This window comes from Porites lutea, chromosome 2 (assembly GCF_958299795.1).
Source record: "Porites lutea chromosome 2, jaPorLute2.1, whole genome shotgun sequence".
In the NCBI taxonomy this organism is placed as follows: Eukaryota; Metazoa; Cnidaria; class Anthozoa; order Scleractinia; family Poritidae; genus Porites; species Porites lutea.
The window spans coordinates 37,136,687-37,161,475 of NC_133202.1; the positions used below are offsets into that span (position 1 = coordinate 37,136,687).

The following is a 24,789-nucleotide window of genomic DNA, read 5'->3' on the forward strand; positions in this document are numbered from 1 at the left end:
GTAAACGGCCAATATCTCGGCTAGTTAAAGAGCAAGCAAACAGAACCAGACACTTTTAGTAAAGTACAAACATTGTCATCAGGGTCGCTAAGCAACGCGCATGTCACAAACCTAAAGAGATAGGGCGACGTAAAGAGATATAGACGCAAAGCTGTTTGTTTGCAATTTAATAATCGATAAGTTACACAGCTATCGAAAATTTTAAAACAGTTTTAAATGGATAATGGCTGATATCATAGTTTATTCACCTCTTCAGTACAACTGCGAGAAAAAATATATATGAATTCCCCTGTACTACCCCCTCAAAAATTAATCGTTCCACAGGAATTTTCCCTCCAGCTAGGTTTCAATTTGTTTCCTGTACTGTGGGTGCATATTTTTGTAGTATAAACGGATACTACAAAACTCGTAGCATACGAGCCTTTCCGTAGCCTTTCTCTTCGTACAAAATGTCATGAGTTTAAGGCAGCACAAGCATTTTAAACATTTCCACTTTTACGAAATGTTACGTTTGGGGAAGGTGTAAGCTTGCTTCAGCGAAGACTCCAGACGGTTCAATGGTCAGTCGTCCGGTAAGTTTCAAAGTCTTTATCTTTATCTTTATCTTTATCTTTATCGCCCCTTTATATGAGACTTTTTTAAAAGCTCTTATATGTTGTACTTTCATGAGGTGTGCAGATTTCAAGAACGGCCCCAAAATTTGCGCTCTGCGAGCGCGATCATATTTATATACTAATACGACAGTCGACGAGTGTTATAATTTGAAAAGGCGAAATTTACATGTAAGAGTTCATACGATCGACGCTCAAGTTGGGTAATGTACCTGGAGGATAGCCGTCAAATGACGATCGGGCAGGTGTCTATTTACGTTTATATGAACAAATCAAGCTTTATTAGCTCTACCCGGAGGTATGTGAGAGTGTTATTGATATCGCAAAGGATATGCATAATCTTTGTCAAAGGAAACTTTACGCTCGACCAAACATTTAAATTGAAATGACGAAACTTTTGGGTTACGCACTAAACATAGCGGTAACTCTTTGATGTACCAAGAGTCCGCGGTAAGTGGAATGGAAGCATGAATAGTTGGTATTCCATTGCTTCTATTTAATATGGTGCCGTGATATCTATGAACAAAAGAAGTTTAGGCAGGTAAACAGAGTCATGTCGAACCTGTTGTGTCTTTGGAGTTACGAAACGAGAATGCCTATAGATGTTTTTCTTAGTTCATGTCAGGAAAACGAACTAAACTCACTTGAAGGGATAATTAGGCATCAAATTTCACTTCCTTGTTCTTTGTGTGTTATTGATATTGACAATATTAGGCCTGTTTCAGACGTCGTGCTACTGCCGTGCTAAGCTTGCTCGACTGTAGCTCGACTGTAGCACAACTCTAGAACGACTCGGTTTTAGACGTCGAATTTAATTCAGTCGAATAGAAAGGTTGTTGCGAAAACAAAACACAAAAATAAAGAAACGATTTTGCAAACTTTTAAATGTATTCTAATGTATTCATAATTTATGAATTGAGTTCGGCACGACAATAGCACGACTTGGTTTTAAACGCCGCGCTACTGCCGTGCTAAAGTCGAACTTAATTCGATCAATTTAATTCGACACGGCAGTAGGACGACGTTTGAAACGGACCTTACCTGTAAAAAACCGATGCCGTACACAAAGGAGCTTCATGTAATTTTAGGGAGGTGAAAAAAGTTAAAGAGTATTAAACGTTATATTATATGATTTCTCTGATGTTATAACAATGGTCTAGAGGCTTATAATTTGACTGATGACGGGCCAGTTTTATATTTCTTTTGAATTAAGACACAATGGTAAAACAACTCTTTGAATTGCAAGTGATTGCACACGACAATTTCTGTCGTTTTTACGTTATGGTTGGTACAGCCTTGAGTCAAACGTCGTGCTTGAATTGCGCCCATTGTGTTCGTAAATCTCTTATTTAATAAGCCCCTTGCAAACTGATGCAACATTGTTGGTTGTCATATGTTGCGTCCTTTTGCACACTTTGTTGCACGCTGTTGCGTGTTGTTAGGAGTTGTTACGCAAAGTTTGACAGCAGTAAAACCTTTGAGCTAAGAAGTCTCAAAATTTTTTTTGTTCTTTGATCGCCGAAGCGTAGCCCAAACAATGTTGGATCCGTAATGCATAGCTCTTCCAACATTGTTAGGGCCACTCACGCGCATTGAAGTCTTATGGTCTGTATCCTTCTCACGCCGTTGTACTGCAGGTCCTAATAGTGTTGGGAGTTGTTTCATCCGTTTGCACACCACTGCCAACACCTTTCTCAATGTGAATCTGTGCGCCAACAAAGGGTGCCTATTTGAGTCCCGTAATTTGGTCAAACTTGTGTCAAGAGAGGAGTCAAAGAGGCTAAATCTATACACGCTTTTAAGAATCAAAATTTTAGGCCTTCAAGATGTAACTACAGAGAGCTGTAAGAGTCTCAATGTGTCTAATAATAATAATAATTCCGTTATTTACCCTCGGCAATATTTATAGCACTAATGCTGTGACGATAGGTTTTGCCTTTCCAAGCACAAATCGGGGAAAACAGCGTTGAGGGAATTTTGGCGGCGTATGAAAAACAAGGAGGGGAACTAACTCAGTCTTCTGTAACTCGCTTGGTTAGCAAGACTGGAATTCGTCACTGTTCCATAGTACTGCGGATCTGCTACAACTGAAAACAAGACAGGACTCAAACTTGGACTTTAACAGTTTAATCTTCAGCTCGTGGACGTAAATCACACAGGCACGTGAATCGAGAAACAGGGATAACAGTGCTCCATTTATACAGACCGATCAACTTATTACAACATCACAAAACAAATGGAAAGGGGGCTGAATAAAATCAGCTGAAAACTGAAAACTAATCTGGATAAATTCAGCTTTAAATTTCATATGCTAAACTAAATGACTCAAAATTAAATGTCAGTCAAGCAAATGAATTTCGGAAAAGTTTAAAGATTGAGCAGCAACTCTTCTAGCTAAATTTACATTTGCGATTAGCAGGACTGCAAATTAATTTGATATCTTAGGCATCGTAATGTATCCTAGTTAAGTACAGTAGAGTGATTTTAACTAACCCGTGATATAGGTAGTAGAATAACACGCACCATTATGTACTAATTCCATTGTCTTCTTCTGTTCACCAATAGCTATTTTGCAGTAGTTGTTAGTATACACGGCTCGAGTAAAATCACCCTGTGTAACTTGGTGTGTAGTAAGTTAGGTGTCCCCAGTTAGTTTACAACTGTGTAAAGTAAGTAACTATCATTATTATTATATTTTATGTGAATACTAATTTTCTTAACACAGGAGCTGTGGTAAGGGGTTCAGTTACAGCTACAGGCGAAATGAATGTCACACCATCCTGTAAAGAAAACAATGGAGGACAATGAAACTGACAATGACTTTGAGGAGGACACTTTAAGAGGTGTATATAAATTGAATAAAACGATTTTAGTATAGTAGTTGACAATATAACATAGGTTTCAGTATTAATCGCTATTCGGAGAACGAGTGCAGAATTTTTAAGTTTGTTTAGTCTCGTTCTTGGGAAGCCTGTGTAGCTAGAGGTTTGTTTGTAGTCGTAGCCTATCCAGGCGTTCAGATAGTAGAGTGCTGCGCAAAGTAAGAGAGCGGGAGAAAAATAAGGAGATGAGGATGCGGGAGAGAAACTCTCACCCCTTACTCCACCCCCTCGCCGTTTTTCCTGCGCACATCTCTTCGCCCCGTACCCCCCTTCGCGCCGTCCCCTCGCGGCTTCTCCGCTCGTTCAGGGGCACGCTCCCCACTGAAAACCGCCAGCCACTCAGGTTAGTTCGACTACCATAACCTTGCGGCAAAAAACGTCTTTTAATAGCCGGAAAGAATGAACCAGTTTGTCAGAAACTGTGAGTAAGGAAGGTACGAACAGTTACAGTTCGTTCCCGGTACGTGCTTCCTATCTCAGACAGTTGACCAGTCTTATTTTAAACCCAGTAACGAACCTTGGTCGCGGGGTAGAATTATACTAAGCCTTAACTAAAATGTGGAATGGCAAGTTTACTTTAACACTGACTATCAACCATCTGTTTGAAGTCTTATATCACTTGAACTCTCGATCATGCATACTTTTAATCACTCAGTAAAAATAGTTCTAGGTTGTTGAATATGACGTTAGCCTACGCCCCCCCGCCCCGTACGAACGCTGCACAGACTGTAAGGAAAGGGCAGGGGTCACTGTGCAAGTAAAGGGATCGACAAAGGAGTCCAAGACATGCATCTTGCGTTTGTCTGGGCGAAAATTTAACCAGTTCAGTTCTTTTCTCAATCAACAACAACGAAATTTTTTGATCAATTAAAGGGGTAAGTTTGTAAAGAAACTGTGGTGTTGCGTCGGTAGAGAAGTAAAACTTACACGAAGACTTAGTTTTATCAACTGAGCTGATAATTAAAGCAAATCGGCAAAGTAGAAAGATCATGATAAACTGGAGTTCAGAAGACGCGCGCGACAGAAGAGGGCGATTCAGGAACTATAAACCCAAAATCTTTTGATTGTACATGTAAGTAAACTTCAAACAAAAAGCGGGTTTGTTAACCAGGGTCTTCACTGGCTCTGCGCTACATTTTGTATGTCAGACAACGTACATTTTCAGTTTTATTCTCTGGCCTCCGCTAGTTCAGTTACTGGCAAAACTCTGTTTGTATTTTTGTTTCAGTAATTGCGGAGACTAGCAAAAATGCTGGCAATGATGCATTTTATAAAGGTGATTTTGTCAAAGCTATAAACTTGTACACAGAGGGAATTGAAGTGAAATGCAAGGATGAGGATTTGAATGCCAAATTGCACAGCAACAGGGCATCAGCTCACTATCACTTGGGTAAAGTATCATAGTCATATTTACGCATTGTCAGCATTGCACTAAATTCCGTATCCAACATTCTATTCTCTATTCTGCATCCCAGCCCTTCTTCGTTAAGACACCTCTGGAATCTCTATGTAACTGTCTCTATTGCCCCATTGATGAATGAGGATAAAGTCTTAGGTGGGCGAACTCTTTAAAGCTTAAGAAAGTAACAGAGGGGGAAGAGGGGTGGGTTCTCGATAGACCTCGATAACATCGTCTCAAAGCAGATAGTGCCTGGTCTCTTGATTTACGTGTTCATTTATTTAATAGCTCAAGTCTGAGTTTCTGAAAACCGTATGTTCGTTTTATGTGCCGTAATAGGTTCAATTCATGCATGCATCTTCCCGTTCCGCCGATGCATGCTGCGCTGCATTTGCAAGGAATCTTATAAAATATTCAATCTTGCTTCCTTGGGTTACTTAAAGATCCTTAGATCGCGCAGAATGTTTAGTGTCGTGTCGAATATGAAGACAGCCCGGGTGTAAGGATCGTTTAAATACAAAACAGGCACTGCCTCTCAATTAAGAGACCCCTGGATAAAGCATAAATTTTAAGAGCTGATTTTTTTCGAGCTTATAGGGCAATTCTTTCTAATCTACTTGAGGATTATTCTTTTTAATTAAAGAATAATAAGAAAAAATTCTTGAACGAGAGGTGATGGCGAACGCTGAGCCTGCTCAGTACCTTAGAAAGATGATTTGTCAACTAGTGACACAGGAAGCTCAGAGGGAAAAATCCGAGTACTCCCAAAAAACTCCCTGTGCCACTGATTGTAAAATCATCTTTCTCATGTGTTCAACAAGCTCCAAATTCACCATCACATCTGTATCATTGCGCATAAGTACATATCAACATTCTTGACCTAGCAGCATCCAGGTTATTTGTCATTTGTCACTTGAACCTTGTTCAGTAGTGGCCTTAGGTCTCACTAGTCTCTTGAAGCTTGAAACTTATAGTAGTAGTGGCCTTACCTCCAACTTGTCTCTTGTAGCTTAGTCATAGCTTCAAACTCCTATTGAGCGCCTGTATGTGTCACTGATTGAAAAGTCATCTTTCTCAAAAAAACTCTTTTTCAGAGAATTACCATGATTGTCTGAGTGACGTAAAAGCTGCGACAGCACTACAGCCGTCTTATCTCAAGGCGATTATCAGAGGTAAAAATGAATCCCAGTAGAAAACCTGAATTTTTTTTCTCCATTTAATCATTTCAAATAAGTCGCCTTTTTTCCCTAGGGGCGCAGACCTGTTTAAAGTTGAAGCAGCTCGAAGAAGCCATCATCTGGTGTGATAAAGGAATAACCGTATCCTTTCTATGTTATCGTCCTCACAGACCTTCTTTTTCTCTTTTTTGAGATCTTAATGTGCACGTACGAAAATAAAAACCGCAGGGAATTTATTCAGCCGCAACGCACTGGATAAATTACTCAAAAAGAAGGAAGGAAAAATCGTGCATGTGCGGACAGACTATCTTTTCTTAGAAGAGCAAATACAAATCCCTGACCGCACAGATTATTACCTCCTTTAGTAAATTAAGCTTGAATCGATAAAATCGGTTTAAATATTAAGTGAATTTTTGGTGTCGAGTTCTGACGTCTCACACAAAGAGTAGCGTAGAAAACTGATTATCGAACCATCTGAAAATGCAGCTCAACTGATGCTGCTGCTACTCAAACGTGTCATTCCTGCCACTGCCGTCAGCCTAGTTTAAGGTAAGAGGAGATTATTTTCTATCCTCTTAACTCTTGTAAGATTGACAAGGACAATAAGGATCTGTTGGAGATAAGGACTTGTTCTGTCATAGAAAGCGAAAAGATTTTAACCCAGGAAGGCGATAAAGCAGCAAAAGAGGAGAGCGATTCACGAACAAACCAAACATCTCTTGATTGTACAAGTAAGTGTTAAAACTCCAAACACAAAGCGTACCTATAACGAGCGTCTTTATTTCAAGTGGTTCTACAATATATCAGCCGCATCAGATGTTATGTTTTGTTCTCTGGCCTTGACTCATTAAAATACTGTCAGAACTCAAAACTCTGTTTGTATTTTTATTTCAGCTTTAGCAGAAACTCACAAAAATGCCGGCAATGAGGCATTTAGTAAACATGATTTTGTCGGGGCTATTAACTTTTACACAGAGGGAATTGAAGTAAAATGCAAGGATGAGGATCTGAATGCCAAATTATACAACAACAGGGCATCAGCCCATTATCACTTGGGTAAAGTATCATACATATTACATTTACTCAACGCATTGTCAACACTGCATGTTGTTCCGTATCCAACATTCTATTGTCTATTCTGCATCTTTGCCCTTTTACGTAAAGACACTCCTAGAATCTCAATTCAACTGTCTCTATTGACCCTATTGATGTTATCAGGGTGAAGTTTTATGTCCTATTATCATCTCTTGGTTATGCGGACGACCTTGTTAAAGCCTAAGGGAGAAACAGTGGGGGAAGGGGGATGGAGTCTCTACAGAGAATTTCAACCTCATCTCAAAGAGCATAGTGCCTGGTCTCATTTCCGTGTGCATTAATAGCTCACGTCTGGAGTACCTGAAAACCGTGTGTCCGTTTTATGTGCCGTAATAGGTTCAATTTATGCACGCATCTTCCAGTTCCGTCAATTTATACTTCGCTGCGTTCGCAATAAGGAATCTTATAAAATACTCAATCTTGCTTCCTTGGGTTACTTAAGGATCCTTAGATCGCACAAAGTGTTGTCGTTTCGAATATGAAGACAGCCCAGTTGTACCCATCGTTTAATTACAAAATAGGTACTGCCTTTCAATTAAGTGACCAGTGGATAAAATATGAATTTTAAGCGCTCACTTTTTCGAGTTAATAGGGTGCAATTCTTTCTGATCTACTCTACTTGAGGATTATTCTTTTTAATTTAACTAAGGGATAAAAATTCTTGATAGAGATGTGCCAGTGAATTGTGAGCGTTGTAAATATTTTACAAAGATGATTTTTTAATTAGTGAAACAGGCGGCTCGGAAGGAAGAATCCGAGTACATGTACTCCCAGTACCTCCTGTGCCACGGATCGTAAAACCATCTTTTTTATATATTCAACAGACTTCAAATTCCCCATCACATCTCTATCATTGCGCATAAGCACATATCAATATTCTAGTCCTAGCAGTATGTGCCAGCGTAATTTGTCACTTGAACCTTCCCTTGGCTCCCACTAGTCCCCTGTAGCTTAATTAGTGGTTGAGCATCCGGACTATACTAGCAGCCTGAAGGTCGTAGCTTCGACTCCTATTTGGCCGCCTGTATGTGTCACTGATTAAAAAGTCATCTTTCTCAAAAAACTCTTTTTCAGAGAATTACCATGATTGTCTGAGTGACGTAGAAGCTGCGACAGCACTACAGCCATCTTATCTCAAGGCGATTATCAGAGGTGAAAAGGAATCTCAGTAGAACACCTAAATCTTAAAATTTTCTCCATTAAATCATTTCAAATGAGTCGACTTTTTTTCACTAGGGGCGAACACCTGTTTAAAGTTGAAGAAGTTTGAAGAAGCCATCATCTGGTGCGACAAAGGATTAGACGTATCCTTTCTTTATCCTGTTCAGAGACATTCTATTTTCTCTTTTGACATCTTGTGCGCTCACGAAAATAGAAACTGTGGGGGATTTATTAAGCCGTATCGCACTGGATAAATTACTCAAACCAAAAGAAAGGAAAAAAATTGTGTGAACAGGCTATCTTTTCTTAGAGGAGTAAATATAATCGCTGACCGGACAAATTGTTACGTCGCAATCCTTTATTTTACTAGGTCAATATCTCTTAATACAGTCGGTTTAAATATTAAGTGACTTGTTGGTGACGCGTCCTGACGTCTCACACAAAGAGTAGCCATTTATATACACGTACAAAACGGATTACCGATGAACCATTTCTCCAATTTCTGCTGCTGCTACTACCACCGCCGCCAGCCAAGATTATTATTATTTTCTACCCCCTTAACTCTTGTAAGATTGACAAGAACAACCAGGATCTGTTGGAGATAAAGACTTGTTCTTTCATAGAATGCGAACACATTTTAACACAGGAAGGTGATAAACCAGCAAAAGAGGAGAGCAATCCACCAACAAACCCAAGACCTCTTGATCGCACGTGTAAGTAAAATCTAAACAGAAAGCGCACTTGTAATCATGGCCACGGTCTTTACGTCAAGTGAATGTACAATTTGCCAGGTATCAAATGTTATGTTTTGATCTCTGGCTTTCACTCATTCATACTGGCAGAACTCAAAACCACTCTGTTTGTATTTTTATTTCAGCCATAGCAGAAACTCACAAAAATGCCGGCAATGATGCATTTCTTAAAGGTGATTTTGTCAAGGCTATTAACTCGTACACAGAGGGAATTGAAGTAAAATGCAAGGATGAGGATCTGAATGCCAAATTATACAACAACAGGGCATCAGCGTATTATCACTTGGGTAAAGTATCATTCATATTATATTAACTCAACGCATTGTCAACACTGCATGTTGTTCCGTATCCAACATTCTATTGTCTATTCTGCATCTTTGCCCTTTTCCAGTTCCGCCAATTTTTACTTCGCTGCATTCGCAAGGAATCTTATAAAATACTCACAATCTTGCTTTCATGGGTCACTAAACTTTTCTTGCATCACATTAAGTGTTTCGTCGTATCGGATTTGATAACAACTCGAGCGTACGCAAGGTTTACGTGGAGTCTATAAAGTAGACGCTGCCCCCTCAGTTTGTGCGGATTATTCTTTTTAATGTGGGTGTAATAAAACTCTTTTTCAGGAAATTATCCAGATTGTCTAAGTGACGTAAAAGCTGCGACAGCACTACAGCCTTCTTACCTCAAGGCGATTATCAGAGGTGAAAATGAATCTCAGTTGAAAACTTGAATTTTTCCTGAAACAATTATTTTAAACGAGTCTACTTTTTTTTCATTAGGAGCAAACACCTGTTTAAAGTTGAAGCAGTTTGAAGAAGCCATCATCTGGTGTGATAAAGGACTTGCCGTATCCTTTCTTTAGCCTGTTCACAGACCTTCTATTTTCTCTTTTCAGATCTTCTAGTGTGTGTACAAAAAATAACCCCCGCGTGGGATTTATTAATTCGTAATGCACTGGAGAAATAACTAGTTCGCTAACGTACGTGTGGACAGGCTATCCTTTCTTAGAAGAGTAAATACAAAAACCCTGACCGCGTTATTAATTCTTCAGTTTTACTATGTCAACGTTTTTTTTTTCATTATTTCTCATCTTCGTTATCAGTATCCTTTCTTGGATCTGCTGTCAAAGTCTTTAACGATTCTTATTTTTTTCCAGGAGGCCCTATGTGGGCCTCTCTGATAACATGATCTAAGTCTTGATAACTGAAGACGGATAACTTCTGCCCGAGGTGTTTATAACTCAGATAACTCAAGACTAAGTAAGAAAATCAGTCTTACGGGCAAATTCGTTCCGGAAAAAATTCAGAGTTTGCAGTTTCAGCAAAAAATTAGCCTGGGACCAGGCTCCGAAGTGAGGGGAAAGGCAAAACACGAAGTGAAATGGGAAAAATATATATCGGCTAGCGAAGTGCGTCGATGGGTGGGCCGGGGAGGGGGGACGGGCGGTGCCACAGCCACCCTTTCCCTACCCAGACTACCGCTGGGCTTGCTTCGCTCGCCGACTTTTTTCTCCTCTTTCCCCAAGGCGGAGCCTGGTCCCAGGTTACAAGAGATGGAAAAGCATAACAATAAAGAAACCGAGAGAAAAATGTCGTATAAACAGTGTATAGAAGCAATATTGCATTGTTTGCATACGGCTATATGATCGCCCGTTTTGCATTTATTTAGTAGCATGCTCGTTTCTAACTTCGACTCAGATGTTTTGTTTGAATTATGAAACGTTGCTGGTGCTCATAATTAGGGTCCGTTTAAAGGATAATGTTGCACAAAATCCCACTTCTCACAAATTCACGAACAACAAGAATACTTGAAATGAAGACGCCTCAACGATTCCTCCCGGTTGGCGAATCCGGCGCTCTCGGAACCATTCAGATTTCAAGGATTTGGGAATTTTTCTCGCTTTTACAAATAGCCAGGTGGGGCTTGTTTTTTCACGTATATTCACTCAGTGTTTTTAAGGGGTGATTCTTGTTACAAACCTTGTTTTTCGTCTATTTCAAAATATTTTCTTCTAAATCTGACCAAGATTGCATCCAATCAAAAAGTGGCTCCATAATTAAAAGGTTGACATTTTTGGATGATTTCTTGACCTTTTTCAACGAATAAAAGTGGGGGATGTAAAATTGGAAAATAATGGATGTAACATATCAAGCATGAGATGCAGTGTTTCATCACTAGATGAAACGCCCAGAAGAGAGTTAAAAATACGACGCGCAGCAGAGTATTTTTGACGAACTTCGAGGTGTTTCATCTGATGATGAGACACTGTGTGGAATGCCTGATATTGCTTCTCAAACAAAATGATTTTAGAAAGAGAAATCAAGGATGCAAAAATGAGTAGTGTTTCATCTGATTTCCAAACACTCGTTAAACATCAATTCAATTTCCTTTGTATTTTCTTTATGAATTATTAATGAGTTTGAGAAGTGAGGATTGAAGATATGAAGGAAATAATGAGCAGGCAAATACATGATAGTCCACCACCATCACAAGGTTCCCCTGAGCTCATTAGTGGATCAACTGGTTTACGTTTATACCGTTTTCTACTCGTACTTGTTTCATTCCTAAATCAACCCCATTCCCACCAAAGAAAAGAAACAGCTGGAATCCATCCATATCCATATCGTTTACCAAGACCATTGTAGGATACTTTCTAAAACCTGTTTATCGAACTTGACAGTCGTAAGATTGACAATGGTAACAAGGAGCTCTTCAAAATAAGGAGGATAAGCCAAAGGGATACTCCAAAGTCAGAAGCTAACACTGTGAAAAAAACGGTTAGTGGTCGATTTGCTCATATTTTGGGCTTACGGGTAACTGTTCAGCCAAAAAAATGTGCTAAAAACAAATAAATACGTTTTGAAGTAAGTATACACATGGTTCTGATAAGGAAGACATTCACATGAGACTTACCTCAAACCTACCCCGTTTGCATGGTTGGGCATACATTTTAGAGACGTACGTGAAAACCAGTAAACTTATACAATCAAATGTCTCAATAATATCTGATCAAAGAGCAATTCAATTTTACAGGTATTTACTCCATATCAATCATCAACGAATTTGCCCAAAGAAAACCAACCCGTTGAAACTAAAGATGATGAATTTGCACGCGTCATGAGCAATATTGATGATGTGCCAAATCTTTCTGGGAATGTCAACGACATCGTTAACTTTTACCGCCAAAATCTCAGTAGTGCCAAGCATGCGGGAGATAAAGCTAGAGAAGGAGCTGTGTATAGTACTTTTGGTTTGTTTTTTCTGGGTCAATGCGATTACAAGAAAGCCATAGAATATAACGACCTTGCTCTTGATATTTTCAAAGAATTGGGCGACAAGAGACAGGAAGGATATGCGTATCAACGTCGTGGTGATGTTTTCCAAAAGCTATGTAAATTCGAAAAAGCCAGGGAGTACCAAAACCGTGCACTCAGTATAGCAATAGATCTGGGAGAAAAACCTTTGGAAGGTTATGCTTACTACGGTCTTGGTAATGCTTTTCGAGGTTTGTGTAGTTATGATAAAGCAATAGGCTTCTACAAGCGTTGTCTTAGAGTCGCCAAAGGTCTGGCTGACAAGACAATCAGAAGGTCATTAGAAGGTATTGCCTGTAGCAATCTCGGACATGCTTTTGACTGCCTTGGTGACTACAAACAAGCTGAAATTTACCAAAGGCTTCACCTTAGCATTGCCAAAGAGAGGAGAGACAAGTCTGGAGAGGGAGACGCGTACAGAGGTCTTGGCAACGTTTTTCAGGGCCTTGGGAATTTCAGAAAAGCCCAAGAATATTACAGCTTAAGCCTTAGCATTGCCAAAGATGTGCGAAACAAAGAAGCAGTGGCACTGGCATATTTAGGTCTAGCAAACGCTTCCCGCAACCTTGGGGATACAAAAAATGCAATAAAATACTCTAATCTGCATCTCACCTGCGCCAAAGAATTAGGAAATAGGGGAGGAGGTGCGTATTGCAACCTTGGACATATTTATAAAAGCCTTGGAGACTTCAAGAAGTCCATAGAATACTTCAAATGCTACCTTGAAATTGCCAAAGATTCTGGAGACTCGGAAGGAGAAGGGGCCGCGTATGGTGGCCTTGGCAGTGCTTTTGACAGCCTCGGAGATTTCGAAAAGGCAGTTTACTTTCACAAACAACATCTTGATATCGCTAAAAATATTGGAGATAAAGAAGGGGAGGCGATTGCACATGGCAATCTCGGCAACGCTTATCTCAGTCTTGGTGACTTCAAGAAGGCCCTCGACTACTACTTACCCCGCCTGAGTATTGCAAAAGACCTGGGAGATAAAGCAGGGGAAGGACGTGCGTATGGCCATCTAGGCAGCACTTATCAACATATTGGCGATTACGACAAAGCCATGGTCTATTACGACCGGCGTCTCTGTATTGCCCAAGAACTTGGAGACAAGGCTGGGGAAGGGGCTGCCTATGGCAATTTAGGCACAGTTTCCCAAAATATTGGTAACTACATGAAAGCCATAGATTGTCACAAACAACAGCTTAGAATTGGTAAAGAAATAGGAGACAAAGGAATGCTAGGCATAGCCTACAGTAATATTGGACAATGCTTTGAGATGCTGAAAAGTTTACCTGAAGCACTCGAAAATTACCAAACAAGCGTTAAAGTGTTTAATGAAATGAGAAGTCTCCTCCAGTCTGAAGATCAGTGGAAGATTGGATTTCGGAACGAATGTAACCATGCTTACACAGGTCTTTGGAGAGTTTTGTTAAAACAAGAAAAGATTGGTGAAGCTCTGGCTGCTGCCGAAGAAGGTCGGGCCCAGTCACTAGCTGATCTTATGACATCCCAGTATGGTTTAAAAGAATGTCAATACAAAGGAAAACCACTAGAAGAACAGGAATTTGGCATGTTGAACCACACTTTATCAAGTACCACATTCTTAGCTGCAAACGTGGTCGAAAACAAAGTAAATATCTGGGTAATTTCAAAAGAGAAACCCCTTCTTCACCGAGGGAAGACACTTGGCCGTCATTGTGCAAAGTCTGCAGCTGAAACATTACAGTCCTTAATTCAATTTGCCTACAAAAACATTGGTGTTTGTGCTAATGGTAACTGCGAGGATCGGTCTTTAGATTTGTTACGCGAAAACTGCTCTGGTGTGGAGCGGTCATCCAAAAAGAGCTCACAGCCCATTCTCCAAGAAGATATTCATCCCTTGTCAGCCTTGTACAGCTATGTGATTGCCCCAATATTAGATCTAATTGATGGCGATGAAATAATCATTGTCCCGGATGGTCCATTATGGCTAGCTCCATTTGCTGCATTACTGAATCCTTTTTCCAAATACCTGTGTGAATCATTCAAAGTCAGAATAATTCCCTCTCTGACAAGTTTGAAAATTCTTGCTCATTGTCCAGAATTTCACAGCAGTAGTGGAGCTGTAGTTGTAGGAGATCCAGACGTGAGTGGCGTTATCAACAGTCAAGGAAAGCAGCTGCAACAGCTTCCTTTTGCCAGGAAAGAAGCACAGATTATCGGGCAAATTCTAAACGTGGCACCTCTCACTGGAAAATTGGCCACCAAATGTGAGGTACTTAAACAGATAAGTTCGGTTTCTGTAGTACACATTGCTGCACATGGGTGCGCAGAGACCGGTGAAATAGCGTTGAGCCCGAATCCTGAAAGGAAGTCGCAGACCCCTGCAGAGGAAGATTACATGTTGACAATGGCAGATGTGATGAGTGTGAAGCTGCGAGCCAAGCTAGTTGTACTTAGTTGCTGTAACAGTGGTCGAGGAGAGATCAAAGCTGAAGGCGTGGTCGGTATTGCTCGTGCCTTTATGGCTGCTGGTGCTCGTTCTGTTCTGGTATCACTTTGGGCCATCGATGACGAGGCCACGTTGGAGTTCATGAAAAGCTTCTACCATAACCTTGTTAAAGGGCGAAGTGCGAGCGAGTCTCTTAACCACGCGATGAAATGTCTCAGAGAATCCGAGACGTTCAGCGATGTAAAATATTGGGCGCCTTTTACACTTATAGGCGATGACGTCACTCTCGACAAACAAGAAGACATTAAGGTGTCATAAATAAATTAAGAAACTATGTCCCCAAAAGACAGAGAGATGGTATGAAACAAAGTCTTGTCGATCTTCCCACAACGTCATCTGACTGTGAGCAACGTAAATGAGAATTAGATATTTTCTGCCTGAAGCCGTGCCCAAATAATGCCTGTTTGAGTAAAAGAAGCGGTAACTCTTCTCTTCCGCGAAGAAACAAATCACGGATGCGTGGGAGACTAGCAGTCTAAGCAATTGAACAATTTATTTCAATAATAGACTGTACCAAGGTCAATGTCATGTATTATGTTCTGTTTCATTTTTCGGACAAATGAAGTACTGTGGAACCTACAAAACAAAGAGCCAAGGGACTGGCAAAATTTGTTCGCTTTCACGCGGTTTCGTTTCATTGAAGTTCTTTTCCATGCATATATTTTACTATTACTAGGTAAAGAAAATCAATCGTTATGCCGAGGACTTCGTTATATAGAGGTTCATGTCCCACTATAATAACACAGAATTGGTAATTGTCCCCTTAAATTTGTAGAGAAAACTAATTAGAAGGCTTAAAAGTTGTGAGTTTTTGTGCTATTATAGAAGGCAACGAGGAATTAAATGTTAAAGGAGCAGTGTCCCGACTCATACATATATATCGTGTTTTCCCAGTAAGCTAGTTTCAGCTGTAGTTTTAAGCAGTATCTGATTCTTATCGTGCAGCAGTACAAAAGATAAATAATTAAGAAAGAAAAGTTAAAGCTCTTTCAATCAGGGTTCATTTAATTTGATCAAGTCTAATTCACTTCCTACCTTTCGGCATTGCACAGACGTTTTTTAAAAATTACGGTTCATACTTGGCAATGCAACATGAGATAAGAACTGATATTTTTCGAGAATTGTGCATAGAATGCACCTGAACATGAAAGAGTTTCTTATTTAATCCCTTAATTCACTCTTTAAGTCTTCAAAAGAAAAAGGAAAGAGATAAAAGACCGTGCAATTTGTTGATGAAACAGTCAAATCTCTTAAGAAGGACCACCCTTTGGTACACGCAAGCGTCAGCCTCAGAGTGTTTTCCCTTCTCTGTGTCTCTTTAGCCGTTTCACCACTAATACAGGGTGCAAATTTCTTTTTGAAAAATCCTACGAAATATATATAGTGCTGTGTCGTTGGCAGGCAAAGCGCACAAAATCTGTTTTATCAAGTGAGGTACTACCATAAAGAGATTGGAAGGCTCAGGTTTTGAGCACCAACCAATTTTTAGTGCGAATTGGCGCCGTGGATGGCAGGTGGTGAATGCCTGGGGACTCGGAAACCAGGCACAAATCAGCAGAATGAAAGGATTTCATGTTGATTCCGTGCCAATTTGGAAGGTTACTGACTGTTCTAAATTACTGCGACTTTCCGTGTCACCTTCGTAAAGCGAAAGACCACAGTGAATGAAACGAGAATCCTAGAGGAAAATCTTTCTTAGCTTTGCACCTGTCATGAAATATCTGAACTGGATTCGCCAATTGCACAATGGCCCACAGTGGAGAGATATCTTCTTTAAGCGTGATCTAACTTTAGCTAATTTTAACTCATACCCCTGTTATCACGCCCAGATCATTCACTAACTTTAGCCATGAGACGGGGGCTGATAGGCGAAGTATAAGTGAAAAGGGAGAAAGGGCTTTCCTTTGGCGTTAATTTTCGATAAGCCCCCTTAATAGAGGAAGAGCCGTGAAATGGAAAGCGATTTTACAGTTGACAAACTCCGGTAATCTGAAATCTGTATACTTTCCTTTTGTAGCCCAACCTCTCCTCTCATCGTTATTAGCCAATTAGAGCCCCCATCAAACACAGCTCGACGCAGCCCCAAAATGATTTCCTTTAGGGTCTAGAACACGAAAATATTCTTTTTCAATAAGGAAAAACCCCAAACCATACCGGGAGAAACCGCAAAATGAACTTATGATTTTAAGGGCTGAGTACGGTGCAAAATACTGAAAAGACATTTTTATCTGGGAGACACACTGACAAGTAAAGGATACCAGAAGATTCGTCAGGGATCTGGGAGAGTTGTCACATATGCGACCCGCCCGATCTGAGAAAAAGTCTCTGTATTCTCTTCAATCAAATGGCCGGAAGTGAAAAATTGTTTGGGAGGGATCAGTAACGTCCGTATGAAAAATATTTACCACATTTCTACCCAAACCTTACCTTGCGGTAATAGAATAGAGGACGGTGGGGTTTGTTCCCGGTTTGTTGAAACTCGATATTTTCAATCCGTGGAGCTGCCAGCCTCCCACCTGCGTCGAAGCCACTAGAAGATCTGCGGAGGAGCTCGTTATCATCCCTCCCAAACCATATCTGCCAGGATATCGTCAACTGCCAAAATTGTTGCGAAGATAGCGAAAAACATGGGAGGCTAAACGGTAAGACGAGAATTTCTCTTTGTGAACTTTCGCCCATGAAAATCCTGTCGTCCGGTTAATGGAGAAGAAACAGTCTAGCGACGCGCGAGAGACGTGCTTGGAGCGAGTGACCAGGGGCAGACATAGTAGGGAGAAGTTATTAAATTAGCGATTGAATTCATCTTGTGTGGTTGCGTTCTTATTTCACGTGATGAATGAGTTTTATAAACCACTGATCCAACAAGGAGAAATTTGATGCTGATCACTCTTAGGGCCGTTAAAGGTTTAACCAAATCAACCAATCAAACAGTCAAAATCCTTCCACTTACGTCCTCATGTTCATGCCTTCTTTAGCGAGAAAGAGAAAGGAAGAAATACGATGTTGAAAAACAAAAGTCTTACGAAAAACGGCAAGAGGAATCAATTTGGGTTTCTGGGGAATTGCTTACCTACCCCTCCCCTAAGCCAACAGTGGGGAGGTGGGTAGTTTTCCGCAAACCTAAATTGATCCTACATTAAACCAGTGGATATACTTTGGAGATTTTGCAGTTTGACGAGTGCTCCAACGAAAGAAACTCAGAAATGACTAGATTGAGCAAACCGACCGTTCCCTCTCTCTTAAACGAGTATGACATTTCCTTGTTTCTTGAAATTTCTGTTCTCCACTTCTTCTTGAAGGGGCAAGTCCATTCAATTTTTCAGAGGAATGAGTTACTGTACTCACAATAAACAATTATCGGGTGAGGTTTTTGTGGTATCCGGAATGATCAAGGTCGAGAGCCGTAGGCCGAGGCTGATAACTCCTACTGAGACCTTAATTATTTAGGATATCACACAAACCCAAATTAATAATTGCCGTTTTATCATACATTGTTTTGAAGAAAATGGCGACAAACACAAGGAAAACGTAAGGAACCTGAATTGATATAATTATTATTGGAAATCATGCATCGAGCGTGTAACCTACAGATTAGTCAGTTATATTATCTGCTAGGAGATAACTAACTAATCTGTAGGTTGCGCTGATTTCCAAAATTAGCCATTGGCTCTTAGTGAATGAGAAGACAAATAGTGACCGCAATGTAGCATAATGAGGAATAAGGGCCCGGCTTCCTTTACACCTGTATTTTTTACATTGTAAGTACAACTCAAAAATCTTTAAAACTCGCCAAAACGGCTTTGAAAAGGCAAAAGACACAACACAGACACAAGGTTAAGTCATTTTTATCTCGAATATTTTTATAGTACGTATTTTGTTTATTCTCAGAAATTCTCTTATAAAAATCTAGAATAAATTTTTGCCATATAATTATTGTCACAAATAGAAGCATATTATGCTACTTTTGCGAGCACAGTTTATTAAAGCCTACAATATATAGTTCAAACTTGATCTCGTTCAGAAGAGATTGAACTCTTTCTTTCAACTGATGAAGTTCCTCTTCTGTAAGAATTTTTGTCCAACGGTATTTCTTGAAGGAATTTGGATCTTCTTCCATTAACAATTACCCTTCTGTGAAAATTGTTCGGCATAAATTAGCGACAAAAATTCTATCATATAAGTATAGGGTCCTTTCCATTATGACAGACTGGCTAATTAGAGAGCAGTGAAAAAACCAACGAAGGAAAAATGGAACGCCAAAGTTAAAGACAATTACTGACTGAAGAGAAAACAAGGAAATTAAGGTCAAAACTTTTTAAAATGACATTACGTTTTTTGTTGTCGATTTCGCTTCTCTAATCACATGCCCGACGTAAGCGGGCAAGCCCCTACCGTGGAGAATGAAAACGCTTACGACCCTTTTTCTAAAACGAGGTGAAAATCAGCAAAGGAAGAAGCCGATTATAGGAGTCGGCCCCGACAAGGTAACACAACGAAATCGCGAGGAAAAGACTGGACGCAACCTCTAGAGCCCAATTTGCCGCTTTTACATGTCTTTTTTAGATCCGCACGTCGGAGCCGTAATTATCACATTACCAACAAATAAAAGAAATAAGACATCTAGGTGTTTGTAATCTGGATCAAAGACAATAAGGAAACAGCAAAGAGTAGCCTTGGGGAACATACCCAAACAAAGGCGCCACGACTGCGTGCTAACCCGGGCTCTTCATTTCGATGTGGAAAAACTATGCATAGCTAGTGCAAAGGAATTCACGAAAGGACAGAAGAGTTTTCGTTTGCATTACATGTAAACGGCCAATATTTCGGCTAGTGAAAGGGCAAGCAAACAGAAACAGACACTTATAGAGTGTGAAATGGGGGCCATGTTGGTGTCCCAGACCAGTCGTCCTGTGGGAGTTGAATTTCGTTCTTATGCAAACGCTTTCTTTTGTTTCAATAAATTTGCGTAGACTCTGGTTACGTTAGTGAAAACACTCTGTAGTAGGGTACGAATATTGTCATCAGGGTCGCTCAGCAACGCGCATGTCACAAGCCTAAAGAGATAGGGCGACGTAAAGAGATAGACGCAAAGCAGCTGCTGTTTGTTTGCAATTTTATAACCGATCAGTTACACAGCTATCGAAAATTTTAAAACAGTTTTTTATGGATAATGGGTGATATCATAGTTTATTCATCTCTTCAGTACAACTGCGGGAAAAAAATTAAATATGAATTCCCCTGTACTACCCCCTCAAAAATTAATCGTTCCTCGGGAAGTTTGCCTCCTGCTAGGTTTCAATTTGTTTGCTGTACTGTGGGTGCATATTTTTGTAGTATACTCGTATACTACAAAATTCGTTAATATAGATTTCGTAGCCTTTCTCTCCGTAGAAAATGTCATGAGTTTAAGGTAGCACGAGCATTTTAAGCATTTCCACTTTTACAAAATGTTACGTTTGGGGAAGGCGTAAGCTTGCTTCAGCGAAGACTCCAGACAGTTCAATGGTCAGTCGTCCGGTAAGTTTTTTTTTCTTTATCTTTATCGACCCTTTATATGAGAAGTTTTTAAAAGCTTTCATTTGTTGTACTTTTATGAGGTGTGCAGATTTCGAGAACGGTTCTAAAATTTTCTTTTTGCGACCGCGATCAGATTTATATACTAATAGAGCGTTTTCACGTGACGTCACGGCGGCCATATTGGTGTTCCAAAGCAATAAAACGGGGGCCATGTTGGTGTTCCAAGAAAATCCTCTGGGAGTCGAACTCTTTTCTTTAACGCTTTCTTTTGTCCCAATAAATTTACATAGAAGCTGGCCACGTGAGTGAAAACACCCTATATGACAGACGAGTCGACGAGTGTAATAATTTGAAAAGGCGAAATTTATATGTACAACTTGAATCTATTTAAATTACGACAGGTGCTAAAATATTATGAAACCATAGTTACAGCCTCTCTATAGAATATTCTGTAAATCATTAAATATTCACAACTCAGTCAAAACAAACCGGCACGTGCTTGAGATGTTATTTAAATGGGGGATTACCTACTTTAAAATCACACATTTCTTGTAAAAAAAGGTTGCATTTGTATATTTGAGTAGTTATATAAATGGGTGCTCTGGCTACATTCAAAACTACTTTTTTCTGATTATCCCTGGCGAGCAAAGCGAGCTAATTGTAGAGTCAATAAATCATACATTTTAGGGATTATTTGGAAGTCATTTGATTTGACGGACTTCGAATTCTTGATTAAAGACTGTTTGAAAAAATACTTCTTAAATTAAAATTCGCGAAAAAGTACAAAAATCATGACAGAGAATAACCACTAGTAACCAGTGGAAAAAAGTAGTTTTGAGTTGAGCCGGAACACCCATTTAGATAAGTACTGACGCTCAAGTTGGGTAATGTACCAGGAGGAAAGCCGTCAAATGACGATCGGGCAGGTGTCTATTTATCTTTATATCAACGAATCAAGCTTTATTAGCCCTACCCGGAGGTATGTGAAAGTGTTATTGACATCGCAAAAGGATTGCATAATCCTTGTCAAGGAAAAATTGACGCTCGACCAAACATTTAAATTCTGAAAAGACGAAACTTTTGGGTTACGCACTAAACATAGCGGTAAGTCTTTGGCGACCCAAGAGTCCGCAGTAAGTGGAATGGATGCATGAATAGTTGGTATTCCATTGCTTCTATCTGATATCTATGAACAAAACAAGCTTAGGCAGGTTAACAGAGTCATGTCAGAGGTGTCGTGTCTTTGGAGTTACGAAATGAGAACGCTTATAGATGTTCTTCTTAGTTCATGTCAGGAAAACGAACTAAACTCACCGGAAGGGATACTTGGACATCAAATTTCACTTCCTTCTTGTTGTTTGTGTGTTATTGATATTGACAATATCAGGTCTGCTTCAAACGTCGTCGTGCTACTGCCGTGCTAAGCTGTCTCGACTGTAGCTCGACTGTAGCACAACACTAGCACGACTTGGTTTCAGACGTCGAATTTTATTCAGTCGAATAGAAAGGTTGTTGCCGAAAACAAAACACAAAAAAAAAGAAACGATTTTGCAAACTTTTAAATGTATTCTAATGTATTCATAATTTAGGAATTGAGTTCGGCACGGCAGTAGCGCGACGTTTGAAACCAAGTCGAACTACAGCCGTGTAGCACGGCAAAGGTTGCTGTGCTACACGGCAGTAGCACGACTTGGTTTTAAACCCCTCGCTACTGCCACGCGAAAGTCGACTTTAATTCGATCAATTTAGTTCGGCACGGCAGTAGCACGGCGTTTGAAACTGACCTTACTTGTAAAAACAAGGGCCGTACACAAAGGAGTTTCATGTAATTTTAGGGAGGTGAAAAAGTTTAAGAATATGATACAACTGTACCCCGAAGGGGAGGTGAACAGTGGTGGTAATATACCGAGACGCGAAAGGTCGAGGTATTTATCTAGCACTATGAACCGACCCTAAGGGGGATAGTTGTTTTATTATTTACCAAATCAGTTGAATAAAAATCAAAAAGAACCTTTCTGTAAATAAAAGACGTCACTTAGTTACAGTTTGTTTACGTTGCAATTGACGTTGTTTTTTTCATTTTTTATGATTTTGTTGCAAATTCGGTAAGAAAATTTTTTTCTACCGACCAGTAAACGCCGACAAGCCAAATTTTGTCCCTTTCTTGGTGTTTGTTAGTGCAGCTGCTTCAATTACCGTTAAAATTTCTTATTTCGAAACTGTCGCGAAACGAGAAGCCATTTTGAATACCGTCCCAAAACAGTGAATATCCAAGGATATTCTGGGTTACGGGAGCCAATCAGAAGGCGCGAAAATCGCTAACCACTGATTTGGTGAATACTAAAGAGTAATATTATATTTGGAAGGAAATCACATGGCCGCCCGGACTTTTAGAAAGAAAAAACAACAAGAAAGTCGTGTCTTTTCAGCGTTGTTTTTTATGTTTACACTAACGTGGATAACAGAGAAAGAGCTAGAGCGAGTTATTGAAAACAAAGGAGACGAATTTCGTGGGAAGAAAAACATGGAAAATCAAAGCGGCGGTGAGAAAATAAGAAATGCTAGCGGCCAGCAAGGTGAAAATGAGCGGCAGTGAAAAATAAAAGCGAACATGAACACAGGAAACAAAATATTGGTAAGCACATACGACAATTCCTCCATAAAAATAATGTGTAACTAGGAAGTTTGACGTTTTAGTCGTACAAAACAGCGTTGTAGTCGTACAAAACAACGGCAAGGGAAAGACAAAAAAGCGTGCTGCACGTGCACATTTGTTTTTTGCTAATTAGAAGAAAAAGTGTGCTGCACGTGCAATTTGTTTTTTTGCTAATTAGATCTATTAGTCTTGAAGCCATTTTCATTGTCGTCCTCGTTTAGCATTACACGATCAATTTTTTTTTGTTTACACGTATTATTAACCAGAGCTTCGCTTTTAGCCCTGGCTAAATCTATATTTTATGATTTCTCTTATGTTATAAGAATGGTCTAGAGGCTTATAATTTGACTGATGACGGGCCAGTTTTATATATCTTGTAAATTTAGACACAACGGTAGAACAACTCTTTGAATTACAAGTGACTGGACTCGACAATTTCTGTCGTGGTTACGTCATGGTTGGTAAAGCCTTGAGTCAAACGTTGTGTTTGAATTGCGCCCATTGTGTTCGTAAAGTCTCTTAAGCCCCTTGCAAATGGATGCAACATTGTTGGTTGTCATATGTTGCGACCTTTTGCACACTCTGTTGGGCGTTGTCGCGTGTTGTTGGGAGTTGTTGCACAAAGTTAGACACCAGTCAAACGTAGCCCAACAATGGTGGATCCGTAATGCAAAGCTCCTCCAACATTGTTGGGGCCAAGCGCGCGCATTGAAGTCTTATGGTCTGTATCCTTCCCACACCGATGCACTGCAGGTCCTAACATTGTTGGGAGTTGGAGTTTCCTTTTCTCAGGATTCGAGTCCTTAAATTGTCAAATCTAAAAACAGTTGGTATTTGAACAGGAGAAAGGTCCAGTTGTTCAGCCACTAAGCTGTATAATTATTTCTAGAAAATGCAATTTTCGAGGATACATATAATATGTGTACAGAAATTACTAAAGGTACACTATTCCAATAATTATATACAGGAATAAACATTCCTGGTTATAATATTTGTACACTCTTAAATCAGAAAAACTTATTCAAAACGTTGAAATCCTATTTTTATAATTTTGTAGTTCACATGCCATTAATAAATTTAAAACCTAATGAAATCCACATTTTTCCCCTAACTATGCTAGTGGGGCAGAGCAAATGCCTGCAACAAATAATTCAAATCAAACATAACAGGTTAAGAATGTCAACTCTTCTAGTTAAATTTACATTTGCTGTTAGGAGGACTGTCAATTAATTTGATATCTCTAGGCATGGTGATGTATCCTAGTTAAGTACATTAGAAATAGGTAGTAGAAAACTACGCACTATACTAGTAGCTATTTGGCAGTAGTTGTTAGTATCTGTTACACGGGTCAAGTAAAATCACTCTATGTAATTTGGTGTGTAGTAAGTTAGGTGTCCTCAATTAGTTTACAACTGTGTAAAGTAAGTAACTATCATTATCATTATATTTTATAAGAATACTAATTTTATCAACACAGGAGCTGTGGTAAGGGGTTCAGTTAAAGCTACAGGCGAAATGAATGTCACACATCCTGTAAAGAAAAAAATAGAGGACAATGACTATGAGAATGACTTTGAGGAGGACACTTTAAGAGGTGTATATAAACTGAATAAAACGAGTTTAGTATAGTAGTTGACGTTATAACATAGGTTTCAGTATTAATCGCTATTTGGACAACGAGCACAGAATTTTTAAGTTTGTCTAGTCTTGATCTTGGGAAGCCTGTGTAGCTA

General features: G+C 39.6%; 2 protein-coding genes across 2 annotated transcripts; both read left to right on the forward strand.

Annotated features, from left to right (window-relative positions):
- Positions 1-418: 418 nt before the first annotated feature.
- Positions 419-9,808, forward strand: LOC140926142 (tetratricopeptide repeat protein 4-like). The gene is made up of 8 exons (XM_073375932.1): positions 419-572; positions 3,337-3,454; positions 6,965-7,126; positions 8,240-8,317; positions 8,402-8,469; positions 8,898-9,039; positions 9,204-9,365; positions 9,702-9,808. Exons 2-8 carry the CDS (start codon positions 3,379-3,381, stop codon positions 9,806-9,808), a joined length of 795 nt encoding a protein of 264 aa, XP_073232033.1. The 5' UTR covers positions 419-572; positions 3,337-3,378.
- Positions 9,809-9,861: 53 nt separating this feature from the next.
- LOC140928526 (uncharacterized) lies at positions 9,862-15,689 on the forward strand. The gene is made up of 3 exons (XM_073378281.1): positions 9,862-9,925; positions 11,766-11,855; positions 12,112-15,689. The coding sequence occupies exon 3, from the start codon at positions 12,196-12,198 to the stop codon at positions 15,139-15,141; it is 2,946 nt and encodes a 981-aa protein (XP_073234382.1). The 5' UTR covers positions 9,862-9,925; positions 11,766-11,855; positions 12,112-12,195; the 3' UTR covers positions 15,142-15,689.
- Positions 15,690-24,789: the final 9,100 nt, after the last annotated feature.